The following is a 17807-nucleotide window of genomic DNA, read 5'->3' as shown; positions in this document are numbered from 1 at the left end:
ATGTCATCCAGAAACTGTGCACCCCCGAAGTCCGCATCAAGCGTATCTGAGGCAAGGAAGTCTGACCACTGTGATCCCAGAATAACCCATAGGGTACCCTTCTGCTGAGGCTGGTCATGGGCGGGTACACCAACGAAGTAATCTCCAAGAGGACCCGACCCAAGTCCAGCGTGACCAGGGTCAGCCACGTCACCCATACCTGACCCATACCACTCACCTCCTTGTCCGCCATCGTGGGTACTAACACCATGAACTGCAACAACCCCTGTACCATCCCCGCCCATGGGACCATGCTGATCGTTGCCATCGTCGTCAAGGTCACGAGGACGGTGGTCCCCTGCACCACGCCCTCTCCGTCTCCCTCCCTGGCCTCGTCGTCCGCCTCTAGCGGGACCGTCATCGTCATGATCGTCAATAGCCGCATCAAGCCACCTCCACTCACGATGGCTCCGTCGTGTCCCCACACGAGCTCTCCTCTCAACCCGCCACCTGTCCGGCACGTCCTCAGGTCGATCCATGTCAAGAACTCACCCAGCACCCCGCTGTGAGGCCTCAATTGGAATAGGAACGGCTCTCGGATCCATCAACTGCATCTCCGGAGACAATAACCTCTTTCCATGCTGCCTCCACCAATCGAGGAACTGCTGCGATGGTCCAGGGTCGGCAACAACATCGAACCTCAGCACAGTGTTCGCACAGGAGTCCCAGTAGAGATGCCACTTCTGCAACTGGTACGGGAACCATCGATCACCGCCTCTGCCGTCCTTGGACATCAGAAAGTCAATGTTCAGGGCGGGATTCGGACAGGGCTGCACACCTCCAATCTGCGGAAGAACCCTATCTATCTGATGTCACTCTATGACAGCAAAGTAGATCAGCGACGTCACAGACCGCCACAGCTCCATATGCCGAGGCTCCAACGCCTCTGGATGCACAACCTGAAGTACGTCGGGACTGCTGTAAGGCATCCAGATAAACTGCATGGAGAACTCTCCAGTGTTAGGGCAACTCATGGACCCAACTCATAAACAGTGGCTAAATAAAGAAACTTATTACGTAGCGTACTCACCTCCCTGTCCTGTAACCGGTCTATCCTCAGCCTCCACATCTGCACTCTAGGACCCTTCTCGCTACCGGAAGAGTTGTATCTTAACCACCGGCATCATAAATGTGTGTTTAGTATTTGTAATACTTTTTTAATCAACATGGAATTATTTATATTCAATTAAAATAGAGAAGGCTAAGTAGAGTACCTCGAGGCCAATGGTCAGCTGAACGTCTCATACCCTGCAAGCCTAAACAGAGGAAATCGCCAGAAGATCCAAGACTGAAGTAACTGAAGTGGGCTCGCTAACTTGACAACATGTATGTTCGCCACTCGGCACATGTACCGGTACAACCATGCCAGTGCTGCAGAACCCCAGCTATAGGTTCCCATCTCCTCCATCCTAGCTACCTAGGGCAGCCATCTGATGTGAATGCGGTTGCCAGACTTATCCACAAACAGCTGCGTGCCAAGCAACATCATGATGTACGCACGGGCATATCGACGCATGGTCTCGTCATCGGCTCCCTCGGGGCACTCACCAAACGTCTCCAGGAACCAGCTGCAGTTCACTGCGTACATCTGAACCTGGCTGGGAGGAGGAATCACTCCAAGCAACTCCTGGAACCACACCCAGGCTGGATGGCCACCCTGGGTGTATATCTGGAACTCTGAAAGGCAGCCGCTCACGTAACGCCCGTCCACTGGCAAACCCAACTGGTATGCCACGTCCTGGAGTGTGATCGTGCACTCCCCGAACAACATATGAAACGTGTGCGTTTCCGGACGCCATTGCTCGACGAATGCACTGACAAGGGCCTCGTCTAATCGGAACCATCTATCGTTCAGCCTTGCAAGATGGTATAGACCCGCCATCTGCAAGTACGGAACGTATCTGTCATCGAGTCGCATGCCCTGCTGCCGCTGCATGCTCCTGATGCATAGTTGAGGCTGCGCATGAAATGCACCGCATTGTTAGAACCAGCTTAATAACCAATGACAGACATAACCAACACAAAAAATCATCAACAAAACATTATACTAAATAAAACCGTATAAAAATACATGAACAAAGACCACATGCAAAACAACTTACATAAAACACCAAAATAAGAAACCAACATAAACCACTAACATAAAGGAGCTAACATAAAACAACTAAAAGAAACCGCTAACATAAACCACCAACATAAACCACTAACATAAACCAGCAACATAAACCACTAACATAAACCACTAACATAAACCACTAACATAAACCACTAACATAAACCAGCAACATAAACTACTAACTTAAACCACTAACATTAACCACTAACATAAACCACCAACATAAACCACCAATATAAACCACTAACATAAACCACTAACATAAACCACTAACATAAACCACCAAGATAAACCACCAACTAAACCACCATCTAACCCACATGCAAAACTACTAAGTCACAAATACCGCTAGCATCAAAAATATTTCCGTACTAACCTCGTCGTTGATGACCCCGACTATATGAGCAACTCCGTCCAGGCAATATAATCGTGCCGGATCGTCCCCCATCAGCAGAGTATTCCGTTCAGGTCTTCGTTAGAGAATCTGTGTCGTTTTTTTTTTAGATTTGGTGGGGTAGGGGAAAGGAAGAATGGTTCGAATGAGGCTGATTCGAACTCCTTATATAGCCGAATCACTAGTAATTCGAACCAGGTAGGTTCGAATTATGAAGGAGCCACGCTAAGGGTAATTCGAACCAGGGTGGTTCGAATTACATACGTTGCAAACTTGGCTATAGTTCGAACGAAGCTTGTTCGAATTACGTTGGATTGAAGTTCGAACCAGGTAGGTTCGAATTACATGCAAAGTTTCCTCAGCCTAATTCGAACTAAGCTGGTTCGATTTATTAAGAAGTCTAATTCGAACCATGCTGGTTTGAATTATATAAAGATAGGGCTTGGCTCATTGCTAAAACGAATTTCACTTTGGTTTATTTAGGTTATTTGTAACTTACCTTGGCTTATTAGGGATTTTTTGCCCTTATAAAAACATCAATCTTAAATTATACTTTTATATAATTTTATTATCATTTAATAATAATATTGTATTATAATTTTATAATAAAATATTATATATTTTATGCATTTTATTGTATTAAATTATAAATGTATTTATTTATTTTTACTATTTAAATTTTTATATTATTATAATTTTATATATTTATTTAATTATTATCGCACGATTTGATTCATTAATCTAATGATTCAGTAATTTGACCGAGTCAATTATTAGTACAATTTTAATACTATGATTTTAATCTTTGGAATTCCTAGTTCAGTTTAATAAGTGAATTGTTTGTAAAAGATTATGAAAAAAGAATCGATCATCGACTTTTTTAATTATTAATTCACTAATTTAATTTAAAAGTTTAATCAGTTTAATTGTAATTTAACTGGAATAATTAAATTATAATAAATAAATATATAAAATTATAAATATATAATTAAAATACAAATATATGCCAATATAAATTTAAAATTTACATCATTAAAAATACAAACCAACTAAAGTTTCATATAAGTATAACACAAGAGTTAAATAAAAAAAATAGTGAAATATCTAAGTTTGTATATGTTTAAATTTTATAATATTATATATTTTATATTATAAAATAATAAAAAATAATTACTATAAAATATTATTAGTTTAATTGTATCTTAGTTTATTTTTTTTCTTTATTTAAAAGACAAGTGTATTCTATATCTTTTAATTTTTAATATATATTTAATTTAAATTAAATTTTTTATATTATAATCTTAAAATAAGTATAAATTTATCATATAAAAAATTAACAAAAAAAGATTTTATAACTAAAAAAATAACTTTATAATTTATTGAGTCTACTACTTAACCCAATTACCAAAATATTAACCCCTAATCCTAAAATTTTAGAGATAGGTATAGTTTTTGGTAAGAGAAAAAAAATAACAAAAAAATTAAATTATAGTTTTTGCTTCAAAATTGTCAAATTGCTAAGAAGAATATGAAATTCTCTAAACATGAGATTTTTTTTTTGTCAGGACCCGGGCCACCAACCTGGCCCAAATCCGAAACAGAAACCTTATTCCCAACCCGACCCGGATTTCAAACCTTCCTTTTCCTCTCCCGTTGCGCGAGACTGAAACGAACCTACCTTGCAGCTACTCTCCTTGGCAAATCAATCCTCCTAACAGCACCCAATCGTCCTGGCTTTTTTCACCGGCACGACCTCGCCGTCCCCCCGTCGCCGTAACAACACCTAGTCTATATCATGATTGTTAGTATGAAGAGGCCCCAATGATTTCTTCCATTGCACAACCAGCAGTGGGCGATGAAGAAGATAAGCACTTCTTGTTCAGCATCGAAGGTCGCCGTCACTCTCTTCACCTTGCGCAAGAGACCAGAATCTGCACTCTTCATTGCGGTGACGTCACTCTGTTTCTCTCCTTGTTCGTGTGTCACCACCGCTGACTGCAATCCACCGTCCCTTCCGCGCTCCACCACCACCTTAAGCTGCTTGGCTAATCTTCTACAAGGCTCCTATACCTTCTATTGGTCCTTGCTGCTCGGTGATGATGAAAACAAAGCAAGGACGGCACAGTCACTTTCCTCTCCTGTCGAAGCCACTTCGCATGGGGTTTCGTCACCAAAAGCGAAAATTGCCACAGAAAAATTAGCTGCTGATGAAGAAGGAATTTTTGGTAATGATGGTTTTTAGCTTCTCAGGTTGGTGATCCAATTGATGGGTCTTCATTACTTTGTATCTTGTCTTTTACTGTTTCTAACCTTAAATCCTCTCTTTGGTTTCATAGACTACTCCTCTAACTTGGCAAGGGAGTAGCACAACTAAGTCTGTTTTGGTATGGTAGGTTTATAGCTCGCTTAATATGCTCTGTCTCTGGCTTCATTTCTCATAATGCTTGCAATTTTTTTGTGGGGGTTAAATCTCCATTGGTTTCAATCTTCATTGGTTGCCTAAGTTTTCCATCGATGTCCTGACTGCCATCTCATGAGCTAGTCTGTTTTTCTCTTTTGGCGTCCAGGTGGATGTGTATCTTGCAAATCATTCAAAAGCATAAAATTTTTTTTAAAAATTGCATCAATTTTTTCCAATTTTTTCTTTTGATTTTATTACTTGAACAAGAATAAAGTCCGATTGGAAACACCAAAAAACTATTTTTTTATTTTTAACTTATAAAAAATTATATTAATAGTGTTTGATACAATTTTTTAGATAAATTTTTAATTTTTTAAAAAGTTATTCAAGAGCTTTTGAAAAAGTTAAAAAATGTGATTTTTTCTATTTTCAAAAACTATTTTATTACTCCTATTTAATGCACAACTTTGATACAAGGACTTCTATAATAACTTTTCAAACATAAACTAATTTATTTAAAAGTTGTTATTAATAAAAATTCTTATATTTTAAACTCCTTTTTTCAAAAGAACTTATTTAATAAGTTTAGCTAAACTAATCCTAAGTTTATCTGATTCTATAATAGTTTTTTCAAGTATTAAGGGTGTTTTGGTAAATACGTTTTGGAAGAACAAGAAGCAGGTTTAATCTTTTTGAATGGTGTCATTTTTGTTTGGCTAACCTTTTATCAAATTGTAGCTTTTACGTTCACTTAATAAATTAAAAAATTAATTGACATTCTATCAATTTTGTCATTGTCATTCAATCTCATTTACAATAAAAGATACCAAAAACAATAATCAGAATTCTTGAATTTTTTTCATGGCTATACTTTACAAATAAATATTGTTTTAATATTATTATTAGTATTTTTTTTGTTAAGTTTTGATTCTTATCAATTTTTTATTTATTTTTCTTATTAATAGTATAAATATTTTTTTTAGAGTTTTTTTTATGTTTACTTACTTATATTATTGTATTTTTTTAATAGAATTGTTAGTATTTATTATTCATATAATTTTTTTAATTATTTTTATTAATTCGTATTCTTTTATAGAACTTTATTTATTTTTATTTGACTTGGTATATTTTTTACTATATGTTCTTAAATTAGTATATATTTTATTTATTATTGTTAATTTTTATAATATAAATTTTATTAGAAAAATACAATTAAATACAAAAAGAGTATTAAAGAAGAGTATTAACAAATTATAACTAAAAGAGTATTAAATTTCAACACATAAATTTAAATTTAAAAAAAAATTATAATCAAAGAGTGTTAAAATAATATAATTTTAAATGATATAAATTTATATTTTTTTAATAATTTTTGTCTAAACATAATTTTAAATGATATAATCTAAACAACATTTATCTTATTATAATCTATTTTAATACAAAATTACTAAATATAAATCACATTAACATCAACTCATTCTTTATCAAAATCAAATTTATAAAATTAATTTTATACAAATTTTCTTTACAACTCTAATACTAAGTTGATTTGGCTTTGAAACTTGATCTAGCTCCCGTAAAGATGCTAAACATGAGATTCTCTAACAAGAAACAAAAGTTTATGGCAGTGCTCAGTGTCGGTGAATGTTAGGTGGATATTACAATACTCTCTCTTGATGTTTGGAGTTTTAAAATTTCATATAATTTTAACAAAAAAAATACTATTAAAATTTACAATACTCCCTTGATGTTACAATGCTCAACCACTCCCTATACTCGCGCCATTTGCATTGTGCACGTTATCCTTTCTCCTTTTTTCGTTGTGCTTCCTGAATGTCTGCATTTATTTTCTCGTGCCACCCTCGGCCTCACCGTCTCATCCGGTGCTCAGTTGCGGTGTCGCTGCCTCAGCATCTTTGCTTTGTTGCCGGCGGTGCTAGATCTGCGTCTCTCTTCCATATTTTCTTTAAAAAAAAAAACCCTGTAATCCAGGAACCCCGGTTCCGTTCGATTCACCGGTTTGCGAACGGTTTTGTGGTTCGTCACCGGTTTAAAGACAAGGAAATTTTGCTACACAGTCGACCCGAACTAGAGTTTGATTTCCGATTAAACCGCTTTGACCAATTGGTTCGGTCTAGTTTTCAGAATAAGTGAATAACCAATCTTTACTTCTTCAGCATGTTTCTTCTAACGTCTTATTTCCCTTTTCCCTTTTATTCGTTGTGCTCGTTTGGTAATCTTTATTTATTATTATTTGTACTCAGTTCATAACCATAAATATCTTGCCACAAATTTTGAATCCTATTCGATTTCAATCTCACGACAAAAGTGTCATCGTCCTTTGTTGTCACCGCCACAACCACCATTCTAACCTTCTTCCACTTGTTTCTTTTCATACTTCAACCCTAACCTATCTTTTCAGTTTTACTCTTTTATTCTCTCTATTCTATTTGGTTACAACCTGCTCCTACCTTAATTGGAGAGCTAATAGAATCAATCCGTAAACCTTCCTTTGCTTCTCGGTAACATGACAGGTACATATATATCTTTTCCTGTCTGAAATTTTGTTCTTCCTTAATATATACAATAAGGTTTAGTTTTTTCTTTCTATTTTTTATAATTTCTATTGTCTTTCATTGTCTTTTACAGTTGCTGCTAGGGCCACCGCCAATAGTTCTTGTTTTCTTTGCAATGATATTGATATCTTGAGTCTTGACAACAAAGTTGTCCCACTTATTGTTCTTTTAGACCAATTTGTGACCTAATTGATATCTATGCTACACAAAAATCATAATTTGAGGATCAATTCATTCAATTGGGTATTATATAATCAATTATTAATGTTTGATGTTTGAAGACCAAGTTAAAAGTTTAACTGATCTTAATCTATAACCTATTTAAAATAATTAATTCTGAATTTGTTGCTGATTGTTTATCCAAATTTTACTTTACAATTATATTCATTTATCCAATCTTAAACAGTCATGGCTACATTCAAATACGGAACTCTTCATGCTGTATTTATATATTGCATTGAATATAAATGCTTTCAATTTTCATATCTTCACTCTTCAATGTTAGTGTATTGAAAATGGTAATATATTGAGGACTACTAGGTACTGATAGTCTGATAGAGAGGTTGTTTAGGTGTAATAGATAGTCTCTTTGCATAAGCAGTATTGTAGTTGTTTTATGTACCCATTGATTCAGTTTATAGGAATCAAGAATAAAAGAAAAAACTGAATTTGATGTTGCTTCCTTTTGCAGATAACCAAGAACCCATGATTACAGATGGGACGATAACAAAATTACCATTGACTAAATACCAGCGTTGGCAATGGTGGTTCCTGGTTGCACTTAGCATATTCTTCCTTATTGTTGGCCAAGCTGCTGCTGTTCTACTTGGAAGATTCTATTATGATCAGGGTGGCAACAGTAAATGGATGGCTACTCTAGTCCAAACTATTGCCTTCCCAATATTATATATTCCATTCTTCATAATTCCCTCTTCTCCTGAAACTTCAACTTCTTCAGCTCCTCCTTCCATCAAAATCATTGCCTCAATATATTTTGTTCTCGGGATAATAATCGCTGCCGATAACATGATGTATTCAGTTGGGCTCCTATACCTCTCCGCATCTACCTATTCACTAATTTGTGCATCCCAATTAGCCTTCAATGCAGTTTTCTCATACTTTATCAATTCCCAAAAGTTCACTGCTTTGATTATAAACTCTGTGGTGGTTTTATCATTATCTTCTGCGCTTCTTGCTGTTAACGAAGACAAATCAGAACCGTCGGGTGCTTCCAAGAAAAAATACATTCTTGGCTTCCTCCTTACCCTTGGAGCTTCCGCGGTTTACTCTCTTTTGCTCTCCCTCATGCAACGGACATTCGAAAAGGTCCTTAAAAGGGAAACATTTTCCGTTGTTTTGGAGATGCAAATCTATACTTCACTTGTTGCCACTTGCGCTTCCATTGTAGGCCTATTTGCAAGTGGGGAATGGCTTACTTTGCACGGAGAAATGGAGACTTTTGGGAAGGGACATGTCGCGTATGTGATGACTTTGGTTTGGACCGCAGTAGCCTGGCAGGTTTGTTCTGTTGGTGTTGTTGGCCTTATCTTCTTGGTGTCGTCGCTATACTCGAATGTTATTAGTACTGTCTCTTTGGCGGTAACCCCTATTGCTTCTCTTGTAGTTTTTCATGATAGCATGAATGGGGTGAAGATAATTTCATTGCTTTTAGCTCTGTGGGGTTTTGCCTCTTATATCTATCAGAATTATCTTGATGATACAAAAGCAAGAAAAAGACAAGCTGTTGAACCGAAATCACGCAATGATTCTTTATGTTGAGACTAATTAATTAGGAAGCATAACCAAAGAGATGCAATTAAATGACCCTTTTAGTTTTGGTTTTGAATCATTCAGTGTAGCTTATGGTTGCTTTAGGTCTTTATAGCTGGAGTTAGTATCGTTATGGTTCTTGATCATTATAGATTTTGATCTATACTTCATTTGGCTCCTAATAAATGTAAAGGTTATATTTTGTGCCTCATTGATTTAATTTAAAGTACTCCTTTTTGGATGGCTTTTGTGATCAATTGAAATTTAAATTTGGTGGTTTTGTTGGAAATACTCGAATGAAACAGAATTTCTTATGTTCATCTTTTTTTTTTGTGACTTCTTATGTTCATCTTTAATGATCAGATAATATTCCAAAGTTTTGCTTTCCTTTAAATTTGGGTGTTGTTGGCCTGTTATGTTTTGGAATGCTTGGAACTAGACTTTTGTCATAAGAATAATTTTATGTTGTTGCCTATTTTTTTTTCCTCCTTCTTAGTTATCATATATAGTACCAATTTGTTTTTAATCATAGCAATTCTGATTAACTGCTATAGTTTCAGGGATTCATTTGGTCAGTAAAGATCAACCAATTGGATAGCTGGTTGATCTTTATTAATATAACTATGAGAGAAATATTTTAAAAGATATAACACTTTAATGACTTGCTATGTAACTTGTGAGAAAATTGAGGGAGTTTGAATGGAAAAAAAAAAAATCAGATTCTGAACCCTTCTTTGGCTGCAAAGCTCTTCTTAGCGTAATATTAGTTTCAATGGTTTTGTTTTTTCCCGATATTCTTGAGTTTGGCAGGTCAAAGATTAATCTGCCATAGATTTGAACTTCATTTAAGAGTCTAGCTAATAGGATTCAAACTCTTAATATTTGCTTAAAAGGATAACTGAATGATCACTTGATAAACGCAAGATAGTTCTAAGGCTCTAAACTTGCCATCCAACTAGTGAGATCATTGAAGTTGTATACATGAAATAATTTTCTTAGATCTTGAATCCTTTTTTGGTTGAAAAACTTCCCTTCTAAGTCCTAACAAATCAAAAGTTTTAATGGAACAATATTATCAGCAAAATAACACTAGTAATGTCAGATTGTTTGAAATGGGTTCAACAAAGTGGTTATTAGACGGTTGAAGTAGGCATTGTTCTTTTGAACCACTCAGAAAAGAAGGTGTACTGTGTATTAAAGACTTGGGTTTTCCAGAACAAAGGTAAAAGACATTGGTTAATCACATTAATTGCCCATGAACTAATATGGGTCATTTATGAAGATAGATTTTATTTAAAGCAAGGGTTGTCCTTTGAAATTTTTAAAAACAAATTCTGAACTATCACTTGATATATGAAACCGGCATAAAACTATATTGAGTCAAAGCTTAAAAAAAAAGAGTGACAGCGTAACGGGAAAAGAAAAAAGTTGCATTGATTATATTTTTGAAATATATTCCTAACAAAAATTGAAATTTCGTTGGATGCATGGAGACTTTTTTTATTCTGGTATACGATAACTTTCCCTATCCTTAATCCTTAATAATAATAAATTGGATTCCGTCAGATCCACCATTTGAATCATTATAAATTAAAACAATCCTTATAAATGGACACATTAAAAAATATGCTAATTTTTTTTTTATAATAAGCCAAATAAATAGTAAGGTAGCTGTTTAAATAAGTGATGTGATATGTGATCTTCTAAAAAATTCTGAGAGGTTGGAGTCTTTGAGAGTTTTCCCAACCCATCCTCATAATTACTCTTTCTCTAACTTGGCTAAACTTTTGTCCACAAGATAGGGTTGATTTCTCAACTTCCATCAATATAAGACATTATGACTTGACATTTTGCATTTTTAACAACATAAATCATATAACTACACACTGTATAAATCATTTGTCAAATGTAAAAATGATAGACTAATATAATCAAATAATTATGTTTTACGCATGCAACTGAAAATCAATATAGTGATTTTTGCTAATGTATGGTATAAGAATATCATTGAGAATCTTGTTAACGAGCTATTTAACATACTTGTTAAGATTATTAAAAGATTTTTTTTTTCTTGCATTTATTTATTGTATTAAACTCCGCCTATGTTACACTTGCGGTACATAGCCGGTCTCAAGTCTGGATAAAGGAGGAGGGTTGTGTTAGGTCTTCGGCAACTAATATAAAAATATAACCGAATCCCGACATGATTTATTTATTGTATTAGAACTTGAAATTTCTAGTTTATTATATTAGTACAATTTCTTACTTTTGTAAATTTAACCACGTATTGTTAGGGCATTCATTTCGAAATGGGGGAGTTTGTTTTAAGAATTTAATCTATTTATGCAATAAAAACTTAAAATTTTAATTTTTTGTGTAAAATATTTCACTTTTGACTCTTTAGTAAGTGTTTTTAAAAAAGGTTTTAACAAATATATATCCTAAAAACAATGTTAAATTTATAGACTCAGAAAATTTTTATTAAAAATATAAAATTTAAATTTTTAATGTATTTGTTACGTATAAAACAAAAAAACAATAGTATTATTTCTATTTTATTAATAGCATTTTTTTTACAAATTCATACAAACATATAATAAAAAAATGTGAAAAATGATATTATAAAAAATAAAAATAAAAAACATAATTATTTTTATAAAATAAAAATATTTAAAAAAAATGTATTAATAATAATTTTAATATATATTTTTAGAACACATATTAGCTGCCCCAAATTAAAATGCTAACAGAATCTAAAAGTAAATATATCCACCAAAATGAATGATATTTACTAGGGCCACCATGATCCATCACACACTATTGAATAGAGTAGTGTATGGTATACTCTACTGTATAGCAACATTTAAATGGGGACAGCAAGGGAATTAAGTAGAGAAGGCAAGAAGTGCTTAAATGTTGCGGACCCCATAACATGAGAGCATTACCAACACTTTTAAAGGTTGTAATACAATCTCACACTTTTGTGTGTTCCAATTCATCACCACGAAACTCACTCAACATTTATTTCAAATTCAACTCATTTGGACCCCACCACTTCAACTCCTATTATAACCCTTTAGAGTGGGTAGCACCATTCATTTCATTTCATTATGCTTCTCAACCTTCACCACTATCTCCCTTTTCTCCAAACTTCATATGTCTTCCATTCACACTCTTTTTAATGATCACCCACTCACTAGCACCCAGCTAATTGTAAAGCTACTGACATTTATTTTCAAATTATAATTAAGGTAAATGAATTAATTAATAGCCTTAAGTTTAACATTTTGTACTTGATTCTTAGTTTAGAAACAAAAATGTACTTCTTCCATTCATGATTCATTCATTGTCTCATAAGCACTCTATTACTTTTTGGTTTTTTATTTTGATCTGATAAGCACTTGCTCTTCTTCAAACTTAATCCAGTTTAGCACATATTAGGAACTAGGAAGAGGGAAGAGTGCACTTTTATTACCAATCTAAAACAGTTTCCATTACCAATCAATTTCTCATGGAATAAAAATATTCCTAAATTGATTTGATTTGTATTGAATGTAACTAAATTGAATTGATTTTAAAATTGATTAATTATTTTACATTTCGTCCCCTTCTTTACACTGATATTTAGAGGATAAAATAGTTTTTTTCTAAGGGTTTAACTTCAAAATCAATGTAAATCTTTAAAAGGGTAAAGTAATAAATTAATCCTTTACGTTTAAGCGTAATTCTATTTTATTCTTTAAGGTTTAAAGTGTCCTATTTGAATCCAAAAAAATTTCATGCGTGAGATCAAAGTTAAATAATTAACTAAATGTCCTATATGACAGTAGTACAAGAATAAGGTTGATAACCTAGAGAATAAATATAAACTCCAAAGGCACAAAATCAACTGTGGATGCATCACTACATTTATTTATCATTCTCCTTAGTTTTATAAAAAGTATTTCATTTAAATTATAAAAAAATGATAAATAAAAGTATTGATGCATCCATGATTGATTTTGTGCCTCTGAAATTTGTACTTATTCTCCAAGTTATCGACCTTGTTCTTGTACTGCTGTCATGTAGGACATTTTGTTAATTATTTAACTTTGACCTCACGGTGGAACTACATTGAAACTAAATGAAACTTTTTTAGATTAAAATAAAACACTTTAAACATTAAAGACCAAAATAAAATTACACCCAAACGTAAGGGACTAATTTAGTACTTTATCATCTTTAAAAAAATGAAAGGTTAAATACAAAGGGATATAAAATAAATCCATTAAATTTCAAAATTAATTCAGTTATCATTTTTAAAAAAATCCAAACAAGATAATTGCTCTGTAAATTAAATTAATTCCAATTCCCAGATGTCCCAAACACATACTAATCTAAAAATACTTGAATTAAGTAAAATCTCTTTCTTTGTATTTGTTTTACACTTCAGTTAAGATTAGTCAACTCTCCATTTTGTTTTACTAAAAGTGTTGACACTTGATACTTTTTTCAACATGACTATAAATTTTTTTCTTGTTTTCATTAAAAATACAAAAAATTCAAATTTTTAATATATTTGTTTTGTCTTTATTAAATAAAAATATTTAAAATTTTTTATTACTAATAAGCTTATCATGTGTCTACTTTAGGCACATGTTAAGACACATATTAGCTAAAACTAAACCCTTAAATAAATTCCAGTGCGTTAAAAAGCAAAAAAAAAAATAAATATATGATTTCATACAATACCAGAATCGAAAAACAAGAAGAAACGGCTCAAAACCCTTCCCAATAGTTTAATACTAGTAGGTTACATAAATAAACTTGTTTGACTACTTCTTAACTAGATAACATTATAATTTTGTAATTTATTTGTCACGTTTCAAATAAATTGAAATTTTCAAACATTCTACTATATTATCAAGTATTATATTGAATAAAAATGATTAGAAGTCTTAAATTATTCTTTTAATTATTTTTATTCTAATAAAAAAATAGATTTTTATTATTGTTTTGATATTTTCAAAAATTAAATATACATTTGAATTTTTATCCATTTAAGCTTTAAGAGAATAATTCGGATAATGACTTCAAACTCTTAATCATTATTCTATTTCAAATTATCACTAAAAATAAACTAATCTGGATATTTATACTTAAATAAACTTGTTTAAATAATAAAAAATAATTATTATTATCTTCAATAGAACCTCGTGATTTCAGTTCAAATTCAGTAAACGATTTTCAAACTCCTTCAATACATGGATTGAAATCTCCAATTAAATACTACCAACCAAGAAGGTGAATAAATACACCTTGAAAATGTTATTTATTCGTAATCCAACAAGCATTGTTTGTGCCAAAAAGAATCAAATAGTAAGAATTATGAATTAATTATCACTAGACTCGTAGTCATATTAAGCATACATTAATCTAACAATGTAAGCAATTAAGCAAGAACAAACTGAGTTAACAAAGTAAAAACACTGTAATATACAGAGGACACTATATGCAATTTCAAAATTACATCACTCATTTTTTTACCTATATAAAAGGACAAGAGAAAATTACTTTCTGTTCATCGCAGTGAACAATTGTGTACAAAGAACATTTATAACCCAAAAAAAATATGTGTTTCAATTTTCTTCTATTTTCTTTTTTTTTTCAAAAAAGAAAATTAGAATTTGCACAAACGAAAAGAATTTTTCTTTTAAAGAAAAAAGAGATGACCGTACCAGATGAAATGTCAACAGAATCAACGGTTGTGGTTAACTCTTCCAAAATCCGCAAGCTTCCTGGACCGGTTAGCGCAAAACGACGCTGCGGCGGAGAGGTGCGGCTTCGCCGCCGCCGCCCTAACCTCGACAGCCGCCGCCATCTCCGGAGGCAATCCTTTGTGGTTCCACCTCCTGTTCGGACTCGCACGAACCAACGGACTCAGGCAAATAGCCATGCCCGAACCTGAAATACTCTTCGCATGCCCTAGCCGCGAGCGTCGCGCAGGTGTCGCCGTCGACAACGGCGTCCTTCGCCACTGAGGAGACGACTCTGAAGCGTATCCGCTTCCCGACGGAGACCGATCGCATTCGTCACCGAAATCGTCCTTTCTTACCGGCGACATTCCACGATCCGTCACTCGATGGTGGTACCGCCGCCGTGTTCCCGCTGCGTGAGCTGAATTCTCTGCTGTTCCAGTCCGATCCTGATTTTTCCGGCGAGAAGGAAAGAACGTAGAGAACCACGAAGGAGACGCCGACGGCGACGGTTTCTCGAACGACGGATCCGTACGATACTTCTCCGATCTGGTCCTGAAAAGATTCGAGAATTTCCAGAACTTGCTCAATCGCTTCTTGGACGGCCTCGCTCCGCCTTCGAACTCGGAATTCCCGGCGTAGGTTGGGCCAAGCTGAGGCGTGCTGTAAAAGAGCCGGTCGCGGGCGTCATCGGAGGAGTTCCACGCGGCGGCGTAATCGGATTTCCGACGAGAAACGTAGGGAGATACGGAGCGAGGGAAGACTAAAGGCGGCGGGTTAGCGTCGTTGTTTCTGGAACGTTCGTCGGAGGCGCGGGAGGCGTTTCGAGTGAGTTGAACCTGACCGTGGGCTTGGGCCTGGGCCTGGGCCTGTGCCTGCGCAGCGAGTATAGCTATGAGGCGTTCACGGAGACATGTGGCACAGACGCCGATGGTACTGCTAAGGTCAGGTAAGTGTTTCTTACACCTCATTTTTTTTTTTAATTTTCTGTGTCTGTCTTTTGCGATGCTTGTTGTGTTACGACGCCGTTTTGCAAGTTATGAAGTGGTTGCGGTTGTGGTTTATGTTGGTGGTGGTGGTTGTGATTAAATTGGGTAGTGGTAGTAGCAGTAGCATTAGCGTGTGTATGGGTGTGTGTTGTGTTGTATTATATGAAGTGAAAAGAGAGATCTGATGGAGAATTGGGAAGGGTTGCGTTGTCTATTTCACACAAAATAGAGAGAGAGTTGGTTGGGGCTAATAAGTGTGTAGAATCTGTATTAAATTTAATTTAGCGTGAGAACGGGGCAGAGACACAAGAGAGAGGGGTCAAACTTTTACTTAGCTTAGCTTACGGAAAAGGATGTCCGAACAGTTTTGATACCAAGGCTTAGCTAGATAAGGAAGGATGCATGCTACAGTATAATGGAACAGATTCATCCACATAAAAATACAACATGTACAAGGGATTAGCCAAACTTATTTTCTTCAAAATATATTTTATATCTATAATTTAGATTTTCTTTGAGGTCATAATGCATCTTTATTATTGTGTCACAATATTCTTGTTAGTTTCTTTTTTCTTTCTTGATTTTTCCCTTCGAAGTATTCATAGTCCATAGCAATGACAAATCTTTTCTCTTCATTGTCTGAAATTTGAATCTAAATGCTCTCCATTTATAAACTTAGGATCAAATTTCCACCACTTGATTAAGATATTTAATAAGGTAACTGCCAAACTACATTACGGTAACTTTTGTATTCTAATTACTTATTAGGAATTAACTAAGGATATATATGTTAAGATTACTAAAGCTTCTATAAAAAGTATATAAAATTTAAGCTGTTAATATATTTGTTATGTATTTAAAGTAAAAAATCAAAAATGTTATTCGTATACCAAAATCAGTCATTAAAATCAGGCATAAATATATTTGTGTATAAATATACATATAGTTTAATTTATTTTCAATGTGTATTTGTATTCCAACATATATTTTATACTAATAGTTGATTTTAATGTACACATAGTATAATCGAAATTTTTTTTTAAAATTACCAATAGTAATCTTAGTCATTAAAGCTTTGATTAATTCTTCAAGTATATATTTTCATAAGTAATACACCAAATTAGTTTGTAATATTTTTCAAAAATACTACATAGACATAAAATATTAGTCACTATGTATATGTGTTGACTTGTTAGAATATTAGACAATGTGGTCTTAGAAATACAAAATAAATTAGTTTTTAATTTTTTTTAAATTATAAATTAATCTTTTATTTTTCTAAAACATAATTCATATTTGGTAGAATGATTAAATTATCTGAAATTTTTAAAATATATATATATAAGACTAATATGTTCGAAATGAAAATTGCCAATCAAGGATTCATATGATTCATTTTTTTACCCAAAAAAATATAATTAGAAATGGGAGATCATTCTCTTTAAATCATATACAATTAGTGAAAGGTAAGATTTATCTCTTTCGAGTTTCTTTTAACGAACAAAACTACTAATTAAGTTAGAATACTTTTTTGGTTAGATGACTAGACTACTAGAGTTAAATTTGTCAAAGCTCAATAAACATCAAATATCGATATTTTAAATAAATGAAAGAAAAATACAGATTCGCTACTAAATTTTTGGAAAAGGTAGCTTAGACCAATTTTATTTAAAATATCAAGGATCAGAATGCTAGAGTAATTATTTTGGACAAAAACACATTATTACTTAATTATCATGCTTAAAGTCAATAATCACAGCATATACTTGGGGAAATTTAGGGAAGTA

The 17807-nt window shown here is 33.5% G+C and overlaps 3 protein-coding genes across 3 annotated transcripts; 1 reads left to right on the top strand and 2 right to left on the bottom strand.

The window, feature by feature from the left end:
- Nucleotides 1-1456: 1456 nt before the first annotated feature.
- Nucleotides 1457-1975, bottom strand: LOC130975737 (protein MAIN-LIKE 1-like). Its single transcript, XM_057900478.1, has one exon. It carries the CDS (start codon nt 1973-1975, stop codon nt 1457-1459), a length of 519 nt encoding a protein of 172 aa, XP_057756461.1.
- A 5230-nt stretch (nt 1976-7205) lies between these two features.
- LOC130973083 (probable purine permease 11) lies at nt 7206-9585 on the top strand. The gene is made up of 2 exons (XM_057897479.1): nt 7206-7484; nt 8218-9585. Exons 1-2 carry the CDS (start codon nt 7478-7480, stop codon nt 9303-9305), a joined length of 1095 nt encoding a protein of 364 aa, XP_057753462.1. The 5' UTR covers nt 7206-7477; the 3' UTR covers nt 9306-9585.
- A 5084-nt stretch (nt 9586-14669) lies between these two features.
- Nucleotides 14670-16273, bottom strand: LOC130973426 (uncharacterized). Its single transcript, XM_057897927.1, has one exon. The coding sequence runs from the start codon at nt 16000-16002 to the stop codon at nt 15034-15036; it is 969 nt and encodes a 322-aa protein (XP_057753910.1). The 5' UTR covers nt 16003-16273; the 3' UTR covers nt 14670-15033.
- Between the last annotated feature and the right edge of the window lie 1534 nt (nt 16274-17807).

Source organism: Arachis stenosperma, chromosome 4, assembly GCF_014773155.1.
Source record: "Arachis stenosperma cultivar V10309 chromosome 4, arast.V10309.gnm1.PFL2, whole genome shotgun sequence".
NCBI lineage: Eukaryota > Viridiplantae > Streptophyta > Magnoliopsida > Fabales > Fabaceae > Arachis > Arachis stenosperma.
The sequence above is the reverse complement of the archived record's forward strand: the minus strand, read 5'-3'. Positions and strand labels throughout refer to the sequence as shown.

Coding starts and splice junctions, on each gene's coding strand:
- LOC130975737 (XM_057900478.1), bottom strand. CDS start 1,975: ATGCAGCGGCAGCAGGGCATGCGACTCGATGACAGATACGTTCCGTAC.
- LOC130973426 (XM_057897927.1), bottom strand. CDS start 16,002: ATGAGGTGTAAGAAACACTTACCTGACCTTAGCAGTACCATCGGCGTC.